This window comes from Patella vulgata, chromosome 8 (assembly GCF_932274485.2).
Source record: "Patella vulgata chromosome 8, xgPatVulg1.2, whole genome shotgun sequence".
Taxonomy (NCBI): domain Eukaryota; kingdom Metazoa; phylum Mollusca; class Gastropoda; family Patellidae; genus Patella; species Patella vulgata.
In genome coordinates, this window is record NC_065886.2 from 54,484,590 (window position 1) to 54,501,296 (window position 16,707).

The 16,707-nt window shown below is 34.1% G+C and overlaps 1 protein-coding gene across 1 annotated transcript in view; it reads right to left on the minus strand.

The window, feature by feature from the left end:
* LOC126829949 (cilia- and flagella-associated protein 44) overlaps positions 1-16,707 on the minus strand; it is a 35,575-nt gene that overhangs the window by 12,683 nt on the left and 6,185 nt on the right. The window contains exons 3-23 of the mRNA XM_056102732.1: positions 16,503-16,620; positions 15,427-15,589; positions 14,594-14,733; positions 13,984-14,163; positions 12,692-12,863; positions 11,392-11,499; positions 10,690-10,851; positions 9,907-10,054; positions 9,444-9,538; positions 8,895-9,095; positions 8,067-8,177; positions 7,374-7,526; positions 6,762-6,879; positions 5,473-5,588; positions 4,910-5,058; positions 4,074-4,350; positions 3,331-3,386; positions 2,648-2,810; positions 1,700-1,830; positions 1,053-1,243; positions 293-459 (exon numbers count right to left, since the gene is read on the minus strand). Of these exons, the coding sequence (XP_055958707.1) occupies positions 293-459; positions 1,053-1,243; positions 1,700-1,830; positions 2,648-2,810; positions 3,331-3,386; positions 4,074-4,350; positions 4,910-5,058; positions 5,473-5,588; positions 6,762-6,879; positions 7,374-7,526; positions 8,067-8,177; positions 8,895-9,095; positions 9,444-9,538; positions 9,907-10,054; positions 10,690-10,851; positions 11,392-11,499; positions 12,692-12,863; positions 13,984-14,163; positions 14,594-14,733; positions 15,427-15,589; positions 16,503-16,620 (3,119 nt within the window). The remainder of the gene's footprint in view (positions 1-292; positions 460-1,052; positions 1,244-1,699; positions 1,831-2,647; positions 2,811-3,330; positions 3,387-4,073; positions 4,351-4,909; positions 5,059-5,472; positions 5,589-6,761; positions 6,880-7,373; positions 7,527-8,066; positions 8,178-8,894; positions 9,096-9,443; positions 9,539-9,906; positions 10,055-10,689; positions 10,852-11,391; positions 11,500-12,691; positions 12,864-13,983; positions 14,164-14,593; positions 14,734-15,426; positions 15,590-16,502; positions 16,621-16,707) is intronic.

Consider the following 16,707-nt stretch of genomic DNA (forward strand, 5'->3'; position numbering starts at 1 on the left):
CTGAATAATTGCATACATTCATGCATTGTGTTTATATATTCTCACATTAAAATAAAAAAAGTATGAAGAGACCATAAATTAAAATGCATCACTGCTACTAAATTGAGTAAATCTGAAAATCCAAAACTTAAGCAACTTTCAAATTACAGCTGAAGACTCACTTATTTTAAGAATGCTATGAGAATTAAACTTTCTGTTCACTGCTTATATAACTATTTTCTCATTGCGCTTTGAGCATGCTTTTGGATTGGATTTAGCGCTCTACAAATGTAAATATTATTATTATCATTACCTGTGATCTACGAGCTGCTCTTTTCTTTTTTTTTTCCTCGACTTTTTGTAAGGCTTTTGTGACACGTTCGCCCATACTACCTTTTAATGTTGTTGTAACTTTAGCTCCTTTATCATCATCAGATTTCTCTCCCATAGTTACAGAACTTTCCGTCATTCTGGATTGTCCTGAATTTAAAGAAGCAAAAGTCTTAAAATATGCATTATTCTTCATAAAAACAATTAGGGGCCCATGATGGTTGGAGCAAGGGAACTAGCCACTCAACCAGAATTCATGGGTTGAGTCCTGTTTTGACCTGTTAGCAAGACTGACAAGGAACGATGTGCCTAATCATTCGGATGGTATGAGGTGCACACATGAACACATTGGCTTGCACGCAAAAGCCTCTTAGCAGTTGGAATTCGATGGCAAGAGAGAAATGGGGGTTAACATCCACACGACACAAACTAGGTCATTTCGAGACCAACATATGGGTTCAATTTTATTTCAATAATTCCCTTGCGCGTAGGGGTCTTTAGCAATGGGAGGAAACTGATGGACCAGAAGAAAACCCACGAGGGTGAACAGGAGACCCTACTCCTTGTCACATACAACCGGGGAAGGAATTTGATGGATAGAAGCTGTTCGAACAATATTTGACTGATTTTCCTCGTCAGCATCCTTTAGTCACTACCCCCAATATCAAGGATCTCAGTCTCTGATCTAGCATTAATAAAAAACGAGCAGTAATTTTTTGTTTATAACAATATTTATCAATTACCTGCTAATAAATCTCTGGTGGGATCACGCGTAAACTCATCACGAGTTATATACATCGTCCTCCGTCTCTCAAAATTAGCCTTCATTTTATAGAAATCCTCCGACAGTTTGGCAGCACGGAAACTTGAAACTTCATGTGGTGTTAAAAAGCATTTCAATATAATTTTTTCACATTCCACTGCATTTTTAAACCTAGAAAATTAAAAATTTAAAATTAAAATATTTTTTGGCATGCATGAATATTCTTTTAATTTTATAATTATAATTTTATAATCAAAATATTTTGATTTCATGTGTATTGAAAAATTATTAGAAAGCCAATACTCATTTTCCATATTGAATAGATATGGATAGAAATATCATTCAGGTGACGGCAAATGATTTTAGTAAAAATCTAAATCGCGTCCGGATATCTACAGACAGTAACAGGATAGACAGTCTTCAACTAACCAGCGGATGCCAGGCAACATACGCCCACATATAGCAGTTTTTAAAATTTTGACCTCAAGATTTGAATCATTTTTGTACCAACAGGCTTTTTATTATTATAGTCGGAAAGTCTACCGCTTTATTTTGCCTGGAATGTTGTGACTATTTTTTTGTTTAAATCCATATTTTCTGTAAGTTAATCAAGAGAATGTGAATTACCTTTTGCGTAATTTATCTAATGCTACTCGATGTTTCTCTGATTCCCATGCCATTTCTTTTCTAACTGTTTCTATCTTTTCCTCGGTCTGTCGTTCTAATTCTAATTTAATTTCTCGATCCATTTCAAATTCCTACAACACAAATATACATGGCATTAAAACGAATGAATGAAATGTGGTGTAATGGTACATCAGTTCCAACTGGGCTATATTACGCCAGCATTAAAACATTAGCTTCAATGATAATTTTGTTTCTCTGTCATCCTTTTGTTGCGATTGTGTGGGTCCGGAATGTTACAAAATGACCGACACAGAATAAAGTTTTGTAAAACCGAATGCGATTGAGTTAATATTGTATGCTTCATCTGTGGTCTTATTGAGGTTGTGTGCATTAGTCCTAGTTTATTGCCACAAATACTTGTATTTAGTCAATTGGCTTTCAAGGTAGGAAAAATGAATTTTAGAATACATACTCAAATTGATTATTTAACATTTAATTAAGAAAACAAAACAAAAATATCACTCCGCAGTTGATATTCTCCAGGCTTGGATTCAATCAGATTAAAGAGGCCCATCAAAAGATTGGACATCCAACAATTATAAATGATGTTAGTTTGTTTATATCCTCCACAGATGTTAAACCCCATTTCATCTGCATGCTGTGATATTTTTAATTCATCATATCTTTGTAGATAGGTACCGAACAGAACTGAACCATTTTGGGCCTGATACTACTTTTAGTGATTCAATTTTCATAATATTGTTTTAGTTTGCAACAGATTCAAAATCCCTAAAATGAGTATGAGGGCTTTAAATATTTCCAAAGTGTACATCTAAGAATTCGCCACAAAAATTCTACCCTATTTTACAAATTTCTTTGAATCAACCATTTCAACAAGAATGTTGGAACCCTATATAAGAGTGATGTATCAGATATATAAACACTCACCATTCTATTTAACTGTAAGTCTTTAGGCAAATCTTCATTCTGTTCTAAAATAGATTTAAACTGACGTCGTAACTTGGCAATATTTCTTCTAACATCACGTTTCTTCTCCTCGGCTTGTTTCATTAATTTATCATATTCTGCTTTCTGTTTCGCATCTTCAATACTATAATGATAACCCAGAATAAACATTACAGTGGATTGAGTTTTATTAAAATTAAAAAACATGAACTTAGCCCCCGGATCCATTCACTTAATCTGATATGTACATTTGTTTGTAATTTCTGCGTATTGTGTCGTGTCCGTATTTTTTATTTTGTGTAATTGTGTGTGACGCAGTCCCCCCGGCACTTACTAATATAATATTTTAAAATATTAATTCGGTCATCTGCACAAAAAAATTTGTACATACACTAATCAGTATATTAAATAAACTAAAAATATTTTACAAATTAAATTCTTTAAAGCAACGGCTATAACAAAGATTGTGAATATATATAAGGCTCTGGCTTGTTTTCAAATCCCATAAAAATATAAAATATTATAATATGTAAATAAATATTTATTGAATAAATAATGTTAGAAACAAAAATAGATACATATAAGATTTTATAATAGAAACTATAGTTAAAGAGGTGATAATGCTTGTTACTATGGTTACAGGAATAATATAATGTTAATAGTACCTGTATGCATTAGGATCATCAATATCATCAATAGGTTCTTCTCTATCATCCTCTTTCTAAAATATAAATATGGGTGGATATATCATTAAAATTAAAATATCTGTATTCTATTCACAGTTTCATTTTTCTATTTTAAATGTTATAACAATAATAATAATTCTATAGGGCTGAACATTCAGTCAGTCTGACTGCTCTGTAGGTTGTTTTTGTTTTTTTAACGAGAGATAAACTATGTTTTTGTTTACGACCAATAAAGATTTTCCTTATTTAAATTTAACAAAAACAAAAGAGTGAAAAGCATGTAATTAATGAAATGAATACAGAATAAACCTAGGTTAGATACTATCTTGACCTTGATGTTCATGGATAAAAATTAGTTATCATTTTTCAGACTGCTACAGAAACTTTTTCCAGAAATAAATAAAAAGTTATGTGACCTTAAGATGTCCACAAAGCATTGATCATTTTAATAATTTCTGAACCCATGTGCTTTCTGATAAAACTATTTTCTATTGTGTATGGTCTGGAAATCTATATCTAGTGTTTATTCTAGAACAGGCCAGTCGTAACAGAACAGTAGGACATCAAACCCCATTTCATTTAATTTATTCTATAACATTTGGGGCTTAAAGAAACATAAATTTCTGATATCTAATTTTTGCCTCTTTGTTAAATTCAGTTAATAATTAGGGCAAGTATTTAGATGCATGTATCTAACTTTTATATATAACTGTTTGACTTACCCTAGCTGATGGAATCTTGGCTTTATTTTCAGCAATTTTCTCATCTAACTTTTGCTGTTCCATATAATTAAACATGAAAAAGTTTCCATCGGCACCAACTGACAGTAATTTCAGGTTATCGTAACTTAGGGCAACTCCAGTAACATGACCATAGTGGTTGTCATGGACACTAAGCATCCAATGAGAAGCCATTGTCGATATGTCAAATACTTCATCTAACTGTTGGACTCGGATTTTACCATTTTCCATGCCAAATATAGCTTGTTGACCATTGTTACTAATAAAAAAAAGGTATGAAAATCTTTATAGGGGTGTCCCTTTCTAAAAATACATGTTACTTAATAAATATTGATTTATTCTTTCAATTGCATTTAGTCATTGAACTGGAATAAACAGGTCACTATTTTATGGAAGACAATGACTGCTTATTACTGAGCCACGTTTCAACCAGTCTTCTCATATTTTATCATTGTTTGATAAAAACTAGAGAAGCCTAGTGCAAACGTCGCTCAGTAATAAGCTGTCATTGTCTTCCATAAAATAGTGACCTGTATAATAAATATTGAACAAATCTTAGACGATTTAATACAATCAGTATAATAAATAAAAACAAGGAAATCAACATGATTTCATATTTTTTAATCTGCTACATTAAAATGATAATTAATTCCAGGGAAATTATTTTAATCTGTTACGTTAAAATGATAATTAGTTCCATTATGATTTTTTATTTTCGTTTGGAAATGAAATATAAAAATTTACTTAATGTTCGAAATGAAGCTTTTTGGTTGATAAATTAATTAAATTACAATGTTAATTTATAATAAGCAATATACCTGAATCTGATGACAGTGATGGGTACGTCTAAAGAATCAACAACAGCAACAGATTTGACTGGTTTGTTATATACATCTTCTGGTAGACTACTTTTATCATTATCACTTGCAAACTTACATTCGTACAGATAACCAGCATCAAAATCACCCTGTAAAATAGTTTTATAAACAACAGATTGTTTTAGCATTTATCAGAGAGAGAGAGAGAGAGAGAGAGAGAGAGAGAGAGGGAGAGATGGGGTTTGACCTCCACATATGGTTCAATTCTATTTTAATAATTTGCTTGTGCTTAGGGGTCTTTAGCAGTGGGAGGAACTCGGAGGACCTGGAGAAAACCCACGAGGTTGGACGTCTTGTCACATACAACCGGGGAATCAAAACCACTCCAGTTGACTCAATGACAGACCTTATGATACAACGCACACTTGCTCACCATTCATCCACCTACCCCTCGGAGGGTATCTGATAGGACTAATCGAGAGTGGATTTAGAATTTTATATGAAATGATATCCATCTGAAATGTTAATAATGACATTATATAGAAATTAAAGTATTTATTTACCATTGACAGCCAGAATTTTCCTTCTTCAATGGAATAAAAACCTTGTAAAATAGGACTTGGATCTTCGGGTATATACGGTTTCCATTCTTCTTTTGGTGTATCAGGTTTTTTCACTTCTGTAAATATTTTAACAAAAGTTCCGATTACCGTCACAAAAATATAACATTGCATGAATTGTATGGATTACAAGAAAATATAGGGACTAATATATAGTTTAATTATATTTCAATAATTCGCTTGTACGTAGGGTCTTTAACAGTGGGAGGTAACTGGAGAACCCACGAGGTCGGACAGGCAACCCTACTCCATGTCACATGCAACCGGGGAATTGAAATGAAATAAAATGGGGTTTAACGTCCTACTGTTCTGCTCCAACTGGGCTAATGAAGACGGGCATATGCAATACAGTGTGCTGTGAGGGAAATTTTGCCCGGGCAGCGGTGCTACGGCCCACTCTTATATCGAATTCCAACTGTCAAGGAATCTTTTACGTGCACGGGACCTCGGTTTTTCGTCCCATCCGAACGACTAGACAGCTGTCCTTGTCAGGCCCTCCGTCCTGCATCACTGACAAGGGGAAACCACGCCGGAAAATCTGGATGAACTTTCTCGGCCAATGCAGGGATCGAGCACCCGACCTCCAAGCCCGGGGAATTGAAACCACGGCAGTTGACTCTATGACAGACCTTATGATCTAAAGCACATGCATTAGATGACTCAAAAGAGAGAGAGATGGAGTATAACGTCCACTCGACACAAACTAGGTCATTTCAGGACTAACATATGGTTTAATTTTATTTCTATAATTCGCTTGCGTGTAGGGGTCTTTATCAGTGGGAGGAAACCGGAGGAGTCGGAGAAAACCCATGAGGTTGGACAGGCGAATTAGATGACTCAGTCCCCCCAACCCCGCTACCAAGAAGATAAAGAACCATCAACAGGTTAAACATAGAGTGAACAGTAGAATAATGTGTAATTATCATTTTCAACTCAACAACGTCAGCTTTCCATAAATAATGAATATCAAACGTATCAAACAGTGGATTTGAGTACAATCAAATTTAAATTTGTTGCTTCTCAATGTAAATCTATGAGATTTAACTGTTATTAAAATTCTACTGTAAATGATATAATTTGTATATAACAGAGATTGGGGGTATTGTCATCAACAAGCTGGATTTGAAAGTCATGCCATTTGACTGAATGACAGACAGTATGATGTAATCTACAGCCATTAGACCACTCAGCCACTCAATCATCGTATACAGCCTACTCATAAGGTAGTTTACCTTCTTCTTCCTCTTCTTCATCTTCTAAACCTCTTTCTCTTCTTTTCCTTTTTTCTTCTTCTTCTTTCTTTAATCTTATTTCTTCTTCTATTCTCTTTCTCTCTAACTCTTCTTCATGCTGAAATCACATTTTATCATAAACAATATAAAACCTTCAGTCATTCCCTCGATAAATTCCTCCAGTAAACATCGTTCAGATATAATAGTTAAATAATAACGAAAGTAGAAGTGGTTATTTCCCTCCTTGATGATTTACGGCAGGATAAAGTTCAGATATAAAAGTTAATGTAGAAAATGGAAGTGGTTATTTCCCCTTGATAATTTAACGTCAGGATAAATCTTACACAATAAACCCTGTAGTCTTACATAAATCTCTGAATGACCTTTGATACCTTACAGACAGACCGGTATTCATTGTTATAATGTCAGAGCAAAGACAAACTGGACTGGAGCAGTTGAGACTACATTTAGACTTGAAAAACTTCTGTCCAGTCCAATAACCGTTGTAGTAGAAGTGAACACAATTAGGACTGGAGCGATCAAAACTATATGTACATGATTTAGAATTTAATTGAAGGGACACAACTCATACATAAAGAAAATAAAACTTACCCTAAGATTTGATTTAATACTAGTAAACTTATATTGTTTATTATTGAGTGATGTTATATGGTAAGAATGTGATGTATCTATTTCCTTTGTATCTGGTGTTTCTAATTCAACTACATAACCATCTTCACATATAACTAATAGTGTTGTCTTAGACTGAAATATAAAACAACTAATTAAACATATAACTAATTCAACATATAACTAACAGTGTTGTCATAGACTGAAATATGAAACAACTAATTAAACATACAATCATAGAAAAAAACAGGAATTGAATTTGATGGGAGAGCCAGAGAAATGGGATTTAACAGTCACTCGATAGGTCATTTCAGAATTAACATATGATGTGGTTCAATTTTATTTCAATAATTCGTTTGATGTAAGGGTTTTTAGCAGAATACCCACAAAGTTAGACAGGTGACCCCACTTGTCAGAAACAAGTGTGGTGTTGGAACCACGCAACTTGACTCAATGACAGACGTCAGACCTTATGATTTAAAGTGCACACGTTAGACCACTAGATCGAAATGTATCCGAACGTATCTGCATGTACCAGATCGTGGACTCAATAGGGACAATCCTAGCGTAAAGCATCGCCCACAGTGGAAACCTAGCATCAAGTAAGAGGTCAGAAAATGTTCAATGTAGGAAATATTCCATAAGTTAAATAATACACTGAAGCGAAAAACTTACAAATTTTTCTGGTGACCATTGAAGATGTCTAACAGGAGCTGGTACACTAACAAATCCTATTGGTTCATAAGTTTCACCAATACCAATAAAAAATACTGTACTATCTGTTCCCTGTACAAATAAAATAATAACATACTATTGTGACATCATACTGATGTGATATGTCTTCTATTGTGATGTCACAATATAACTTCTATGGATATAGTGATATAATAATATAATGACCTCATCCAAAAAGACAATCTGTGTCACTAAATATTGATTTTAGAATATATCTTTCAGAAAGATATTTCAGTTTTAAAATTCTAATATTGGTTTGTATCACATGAAATAAATAAATAAATATGTCATGTAAAGCAGGGATGTATCTTTATATGGCAGTGTGTGGATCAGCTTTCATATAAATTTTATTTAGATATTTGGTAGACTAATAATACTATTTTATTTAGATATATTAAGTGGTTTATCAAGGTACGTGTATAGACGGTATAATACGATAAATACGTTGATCACTTAATTACCTAATAAATCTAGCCTATTATTAACGATAATCTGGTAGGTGTATAGACAGTATAACACGATAAATATGCGGATCACTTAATTACCTAATCGATCTAGCCTATTATCAACGATAATCAGGATGAGTAACTGTTATATACCTAGTACAAACAAATCTAGATAATTTTATATATTATTCACCATATCTTGATGTCCAATTGGTCATATTCCTGGTATGACGTTTGAGATATAGGGTAGGACATGTCCAGAATATATGCATGAAATAACATCCCTGACATGGAGTAAACAACAGAAACAAAAACAACTTACCCCTGTGGCTAAGTATTCTCCTTTACCATCAACAGCTATAGATGTTACACAACTCTTGTGTGGTTTTAGAGCTTGTCTTAATGTCACTTCACAGTCTGATTTATGTTTACGACCCGGCATATCAATAGTTTTATTAATGTTTAATATTCTTAATACACCATCCTCGAAACCTACATACATAGTACTTCCTTTAGTATCTACCTGTAAAAATAAAATATATTTTAACCACGATTTTAATGGTTGTCAGTCTATTTGAAGTATTTCCTTGTATTGCGAATGTGGATCACGGTGGCTAAGTGAGTAAGACGCTGGCTCGCTAGCCTGGAGGTCGGGTGCTCGATCACTGCATTGGCCGAGAAAGTTCATCCAGATTTTCCGGCGTGGTTCCTCCCATGTCAGTGATGCAAGACTGAGGGCCTGACAAGGACAGCTGTCTAATCGTTCAGATGTTATGAAAAACTGAGGTCCCGTGTACACATTGCCGTACATGTAAAAGATCCCTTGACAGTTAGAATTCGATATAATTCTAGACATCTTAAAGAAACTTACAATTTTTGGTGCCCACATGATTGTAGTACCTCCACCAGTAAACTTAGAATCAGTAACGAGTTTCTCCTGCATGTAGTCATAAACACGTACAGTATCTAACAGACAAACAAAAACAACATTAAATTATTAATAAGGCCAATCATCTAGTAATAAATGGTCGATAGAGTAATTCTTTATGTCGAGATCTACACAATAAAATCAAGATGGCAGTGATAAGGGTGAGAGTAGAAGCTCTGATTATTATATCTCAAGATCAGGCCCGTCAGGCCCGTCAGGCCCCAAGTTCACAAAACATTCTCAGACTTAAATTAAGAGTTCACTAAAAATTGTTCTTATTTATAAAACTTTTGTTGTTTTAATGTATCAAATACATAAATAAGAAACTATGTGCAAAGTTGAGTAAGTCTGACAATGTTTTGTGAACTAGGGAGGCTGGTATATGAAATAAATTTTGTCTACTTACGATCGACTCCTGTCGTTGCTACGAGATGAGTAACAGGGGAGGTAACACAACTAGTAATAGCACCAGCATGATAACTAGAGATTTTCTCTGGTTGAAGTGACGTATGAGAAAACGACAAATCTAATTTCCATATTCCTCCATTTCCATCCTGAGAATAAAATACAACTTATAAAAGTACATGCATGGCTTTCTTCTATGGTGACAACATCGTATAGAAGCAACATGGATCTATATGTCTGATGATATATTTTAACATGATATAATGAATTTATACTCAATGATAAATAATTACATGATGTCGTGGATCTATATATAACAATTACATGACATCATGCTTCTATGTCTGATATAAACAATTACATGACATCATGGTTCTATGTCTGATGATATAAACAATTACATGACATCATGGTTCTATGTCTGATGATATAAACAATTACATGACATCATGCTTCTATGTCTGATATAAACAATTACATGACATCATGCTTCTATGTCTGATATAAACAATTACATGACATCATGCTTCTATGACTTGCATATACATGTATACCTAAATTAGTCTTTTAACTGATTTTGTGTAATTTTTTTTTCCTTTATTGTAAATTATTGTTGTGCGTTGTGTAATTTATCAGCTGTATCTTTTGTAATATATTTTCTATGAAGGGTAGGATGTTAAAAAGGCTCATTTTCAACCCTTCTTAAATAAAGTCATTATTATCATTATTATTAACCATGGATTGCGAAAGCTTGAGTTACTGGGTAGAATTTAATCGATCTTACCTGGGCAAACCAAATTGTCGCCTCGTTTTCATCATCTATAGATTTAACAATATGTTTTAGTTGGACATCGTAACCTACACGAAGTTCATTCATTGGTTCCATTTCAAATAAACCTGAATCATCTATAGTATCAGCAGTATCTATTGTCTCAAAATCCCACATCTAAAAAATTAAACATCAACAGTTAGATATTCTGTAAGTTGCTCTACAGAGCTATCACGTATGACATTATCTGCTAAATAGCATTTACATGGCATAGTCAAAAAACACCGTGCAATAAAAAAACCTAGATTATTATTCATTTAACAACTAATTATTTTCAATTAATCAATATTATGTATGGCGGCATGGCCATTTTTTAAAAATAAACTGACACAAAGGAACAAACAACAGGAACAATTTTATCAGTTCATTCTTTCTTTTACTATCCCCCGACAAGGATAGTTGTCTAGTCATTTGGATGGGATGAAAACCGAGGTCCCATGTACACATTGGCGTGCATGTAAAAGATCGCTTGACAGTTGGAATTCGATATATGAGTAGGCCGTAGTGCCTCTGTCCAGGCAAAATTTCCCTCATAAAACACTGTATGGCGTATGCCGTCTTCATTAGCCCAGTTCGGAGCAGAACAGTAGGGCGTTAAACCCCATTTCATTTCATTTCATTTACTATCCAAGATGACAGATGAATAAATGTACTTACTCTAACAAATCCATCAACACCTATTGTCATTAATTCTCCTTCATCTAATAATATCTGTTGTATTTGACCATTATGACACAGTTTTTTACCTTTACGACCGATTTCAACCTGAAATTATTTCAAATCAAGAGCATGTCAAAATAACTATTCTTTAGAACAGCTTGAGAGCTTGAGTATGTCTTTTTTTGGGGGACAATATCTAGTTTTCACATTGTGTTCAAATTGATTATTTAACATTTCCTTAAACATGCATTATGCAAGAGCTAAATCTGCTTATTGCAGGTTTTTCTTTAGGTCTGAAATGTTTTCTAAAGTATTAATTAGACATTAATTAACTGATCCAGGCCTTAATCAACTCTCGATGGCATCAGATTTCTCCGATATTAAATAGATTAGAATGGTTCAGCGATACTTTGATTTAATCAAATATGGAGGACCGAGACTTAGCTTCGATCAACCAGTACGGTGGTTGAAATTATTGCACACGTCTGTCAAACCTTCAAAGGCTAATATCTTCGCTCGCAATAGAGTAATTTGAATGAAATTTTCAAATTATTCATTTTACATCATCTACTTTCGAACTATTATAGCAAGAATGGCTAGTTCTTTATCTAAATCTTACATAATATATCTTTAACAAAACAAAACAAAAATATCACTCATCCATTGATATTCTCGAAGCTTGCATTAAAACGAGGCCCATCAAATGATTTTACCCAAGATTTAAAGTGGCTATGGCTTGTTTATATCAGCACAGAGGATACCAAATATTTTTATAAATACTGCAGAATGGAGCCAAATCATTCTTTTTACTGATAAAACTTTAACCATATTGTAGTTTGCAGCAATCTGACTAAAATGTTTTGTTTTTATATTTCAAATTTCGTTTTACTTGTCTTTACTACACTAGGATCTGCAAGGCTTGTTATATAACCCAGGTTCGGGATTATGTGAGGGATTAGCCAATGAAACGGTCTGTTACAGCAAGTCTTTTGGTGTGAGGTGCACGGAACTGTGGGTAAACAACTAGAAACGTCAACGCTGATTGATTAATCAATGTCTGATGGCATAGTGTCAAAAGCGACTCTCCGGTACAACTGGTCAGATCTTCATGTAATGTATGTAGCACATTGAAAGTATAAAAAGACGAAACGAAATATAGATCTGTATTTTAACTAGATTGATTTTGCAAGGGATAAAAAAATCACTCAAAACACAATCAGTGGCTTTAAATTAATCATTTTGTATTTTTGTTATTTTAAATGTTTTGAAATATGATGAATATTTTATTTATATGTACCTTGATCAATCCACCTTCCCATAACATCATATTTCCTGTTTCAGCTCCAGATAAAACTTTACCATCCGGTAATTCAACATAACCTTCAATATCAGATATCTCCGTTTTACCAAATCTACCTAATTCTCCTTGTAATTTTAAACCTGTGAACGTATCAGCCATCTTCCAAAATCTACAAACATAAATCATTTTATTAAATCCATAAGATTAAACATACATTGTGGGAGATTAGATAAAGAGCTGGCAGTTCTCACTATAATAGTTCAAAACTAGATAATGTAAAGGGAATTTGCTGAAAATTTCAGTCAAATTGATCCACTATGAACCAAGATTTTAGTGATTGAATTTTGGGCCTAGGCTCAATCATCATTACTAAAGTCGGTACAATAAAAAACAGTCTCGATTATCCAATTTTTTGATTTAATCAGATACAGCAGACCGGGTTCTAATCCAGTAAATATCGCAGGCTAGCGATGGCACCAAGAACTTGATTATGGTCTGGATAAGTTAATTAATGTCTAATTAATAATTTAGATAACATTTTAGACCTAAAGAAAGACCTGCAATTGTCAGATTTAGCTCTTGCATAATGTATGTTAAAAGAAAGACTGACTTTTTAATGATAAACCTTTGGCATAATACCGAAATATTTCAAGTTGTAGGGAAGAAAATTTCATCTCTTCATCAAGAAACTTGTCATCTGACTATTTTTCAAGTTCTATCACTTGTGTTAGATGAAGACTGTTTGACAGATATAAACATCCAACGTTTTAATATCAAGAACAGGCATGGCCATTGTCAGGTTAAACAAACCACTCTCATACTAAAAAGTGATATGTTCATTGTCAGGGTTCAAATCCAAATAAAGAATATTAAGAGAGAGAGAGAGAGAGAGAGAGAGAGAGAAAGAGAGAGAGAGAGAGATGGGGTTTAACATCAACTTGACACAAACTGGGTCATAACGGGACTAACATATGGGTCAATTTTATTTCAATAATTCGCTTGCTAGTATGGGTCTTATGCAGTGGGAGGAAACCAGAGGACCCAGAGAAAACCCACGAGGTTGGACAGGTGACCCTACACCATGTCACATACAATCAGGGAACTGAAATCCACACTAGTTAACTGAATGACAGACCTGAAGATACAAAGCGCAGAATGGGGCAATTCTGATTCTTCTTCAGTGAACAAGGTTTCCCATGGATCATTTATCTTTTTAAAATTATGATAAGAGATTTTAAAGCATGTATGTAACCAATGGCAGATGAATAAGGTTATAAAAATGATCATACTTGATGTGTCCTGTACCAGCCGTTGTCAGTTGTCCTTCTAGTTCAGACGAGAATGATACTCGGAATACTTCTTGAGAAAACGCTTTCGTACGAAGCATGATCTTTTCTTGTTTCCAGTTCCACACAGTTAACATGAAATCAGGTTCTCCACCTTGTGAAGCAAGAAGCTCTCCGTCAGGACTGAAAACAATAATAGCAAGATAATGAGGAAGATAGATGGAAATAAATAGTACTCCATTAAAAAAGTTTTATTTGAATTGTGGATCTCCTACTGTAAAGTAGGCCTCAAAAATCTGATATAAACACTGATGTTGGCTATAGTTAGTTTCTTGGGCACTATCTGGGCGAATATAAATATAAAGATTACATACGCCAACATCAAATCCCAATTGTCACGCCAAGGAATACATGTGTGGACCTCTGTTTATTGTCCGATTCCAACAACTAATCATTCTTTCTGCTCCAATGACCAGAAGAAATCAGATGAACTTATCTCCGCTAATAGGATTAAACCTGGTATTCCAGGTTAATGAGTCAGCTCCATACCCACTGTGATCCAAGATGGTGCTTACTGCTTACCTGTAAGTCAAAGATGGTGCTTACTGCTTACCTATAAGTCAAAGATGCATATAATCCTTCTGTTCCTCCTCGTAAGATTCGAATCAATTTGAGAGAAGGAAATTCAAAGATGTTTATGTTAGGTGCTGTACCCTTTTCACCAACAGCAAAATATTTCCGACTTGGGTGAACCTGTCAACAAAAAAACATAAAATTGTTTCTTACAGCTGTTAAAGTTATCTGCAAACTTTTGTTTGAATTCATCCTTTCGCTTTAAAATGCTGTATACTATAGTATAGCCAATTGAATACTGAACGGCTAATTCCTTCTGCGTAGGTCGTGAAGCTTTCTCAAAATCTGCTATAATGTCACATCCGCACGGGCACACTTTGCAGGGCGATCACACATTATGAATTGACTTGAAAAACTCAAATCAAATGCCAATCGCTCTCTTACCAGAGATTATAAAATTATCAAGGTAATTAACAGAGACGTGTACCGCGCACAGATAATTGATTGGTGATTGCTTGTCTGTTAACACCCACTGATTGAAGGCCAGTTTATCCAATGTTAATTGAACGCAAATCGTGTGACTGGACCGCAGATTGATGTCGTAATTCAGAATATTCACAATTTTTGGGGGGTTGAAGTCATAAAGAAATAAATCGGGACATGAAAATAATGACGGATTTCACAGAATGCCGTAATATTCAGATGTCGGAAGTGACAGAGTCCAATGTAACTGTGTTTGCAAAATTATCACAGAAAAATCAGTATGTTGCATCAAGTTATCATGTAAACCAGTCAAATATTGGATATTGTTTTTAATTCTGTGATTATTCAGACAGAATACAAACATATTTATAAACAAGAATAAAAACTTACAGCAATAGCTCCAATACCACCTCCGCTGGTACTACGAATATATGTCAATTCTTTAGTTTGTATATTCATAAGTTGAACCAGATTACCAGCAATAAATAACAACGTATACTCATCTAACATATGTAAATTACATCGTTTCTTACAATCATAACCAAATGAATGTCTATAACATTAGATAAGGAATAACATAATTTAACTTTTCTTTAAACATCTTTTATTATAAAATCGATCATCGTCCTTAAGGGTATTTGAATTCTGTGCTAACTACTATAGATTGTGAAAGTTGAATATCACTTCAAAAAATGGTTCAATTCTATTCGGTAAATTTACGAAGATCTGATGAAATGGCACACCCCTGAGACATGTACCTGATACAACGACTGCAAGTTTTACAACCCCTGGACGTCGCTAGATTACTTTACAATTCCCTAACTTATAGCTACGTTATCTACAGACACGTGAACAGTAGCGTCCAGTCTGAGGTTGTGACATAGCAACATCCATGGAAACTTTGACATTGAACGAACCTTGAACTTTGGGACTCGATTATCACAGGTAGACATTTTAGCTTGAAAGCGTGGGACTTAGTATTCGCGATGATCGAGGAATCTGATAGGCTCACAAGCTGGGTGAATACCCAATCAAAGTTAGTGCTGAAATATGCAGGGTATGACGTGAAGGCCTTGATAAGATGTACGTAGTAAAAGCGAGATCAAGCCTTCTATTGAAGATGCTCAGGAAGATAATATAAACAAATCAGCACATTTTGGATACCTTATAAAGATACCAAAGACAATCAGTGGCTTTAAGTGCAGTCAAGAGTTCTTTGACTACTGCCCCAGCCCTCTTGTGGAGTCATATGCATCAAGTCTGAGTGGGAGACCTACTCCAGGTGCTGATAGAATTACCAATTCTGAGGCATGATGTCATATACCAGGAATCTGTGAATCATGAAGATATCCAATGACACGTGTAACATCAACGCGTAATAAGGGCAGAACTGATCCTGAAGGGTTGGTCCATCTGAAGAAAAATAACAATTCAAGTCAAGTGAAACATTAATTGTAAAAAGATACTTTAATGATAGTAAATCCTGCGGTAAGCCTGAATCATCAGTGACTTCTGCTCCAGAAATATGATCTTCTAAATTATAAAAAAAGTCATCTGGTATCAGAACTTCTTCAACTTCCTTTGCTGAAAAACAAAATATAAATATTCATAAATATGTCTAAGCTTATTCTGTATAGTACTTTAATTTTCACATCAGATCATCAGAGTGAA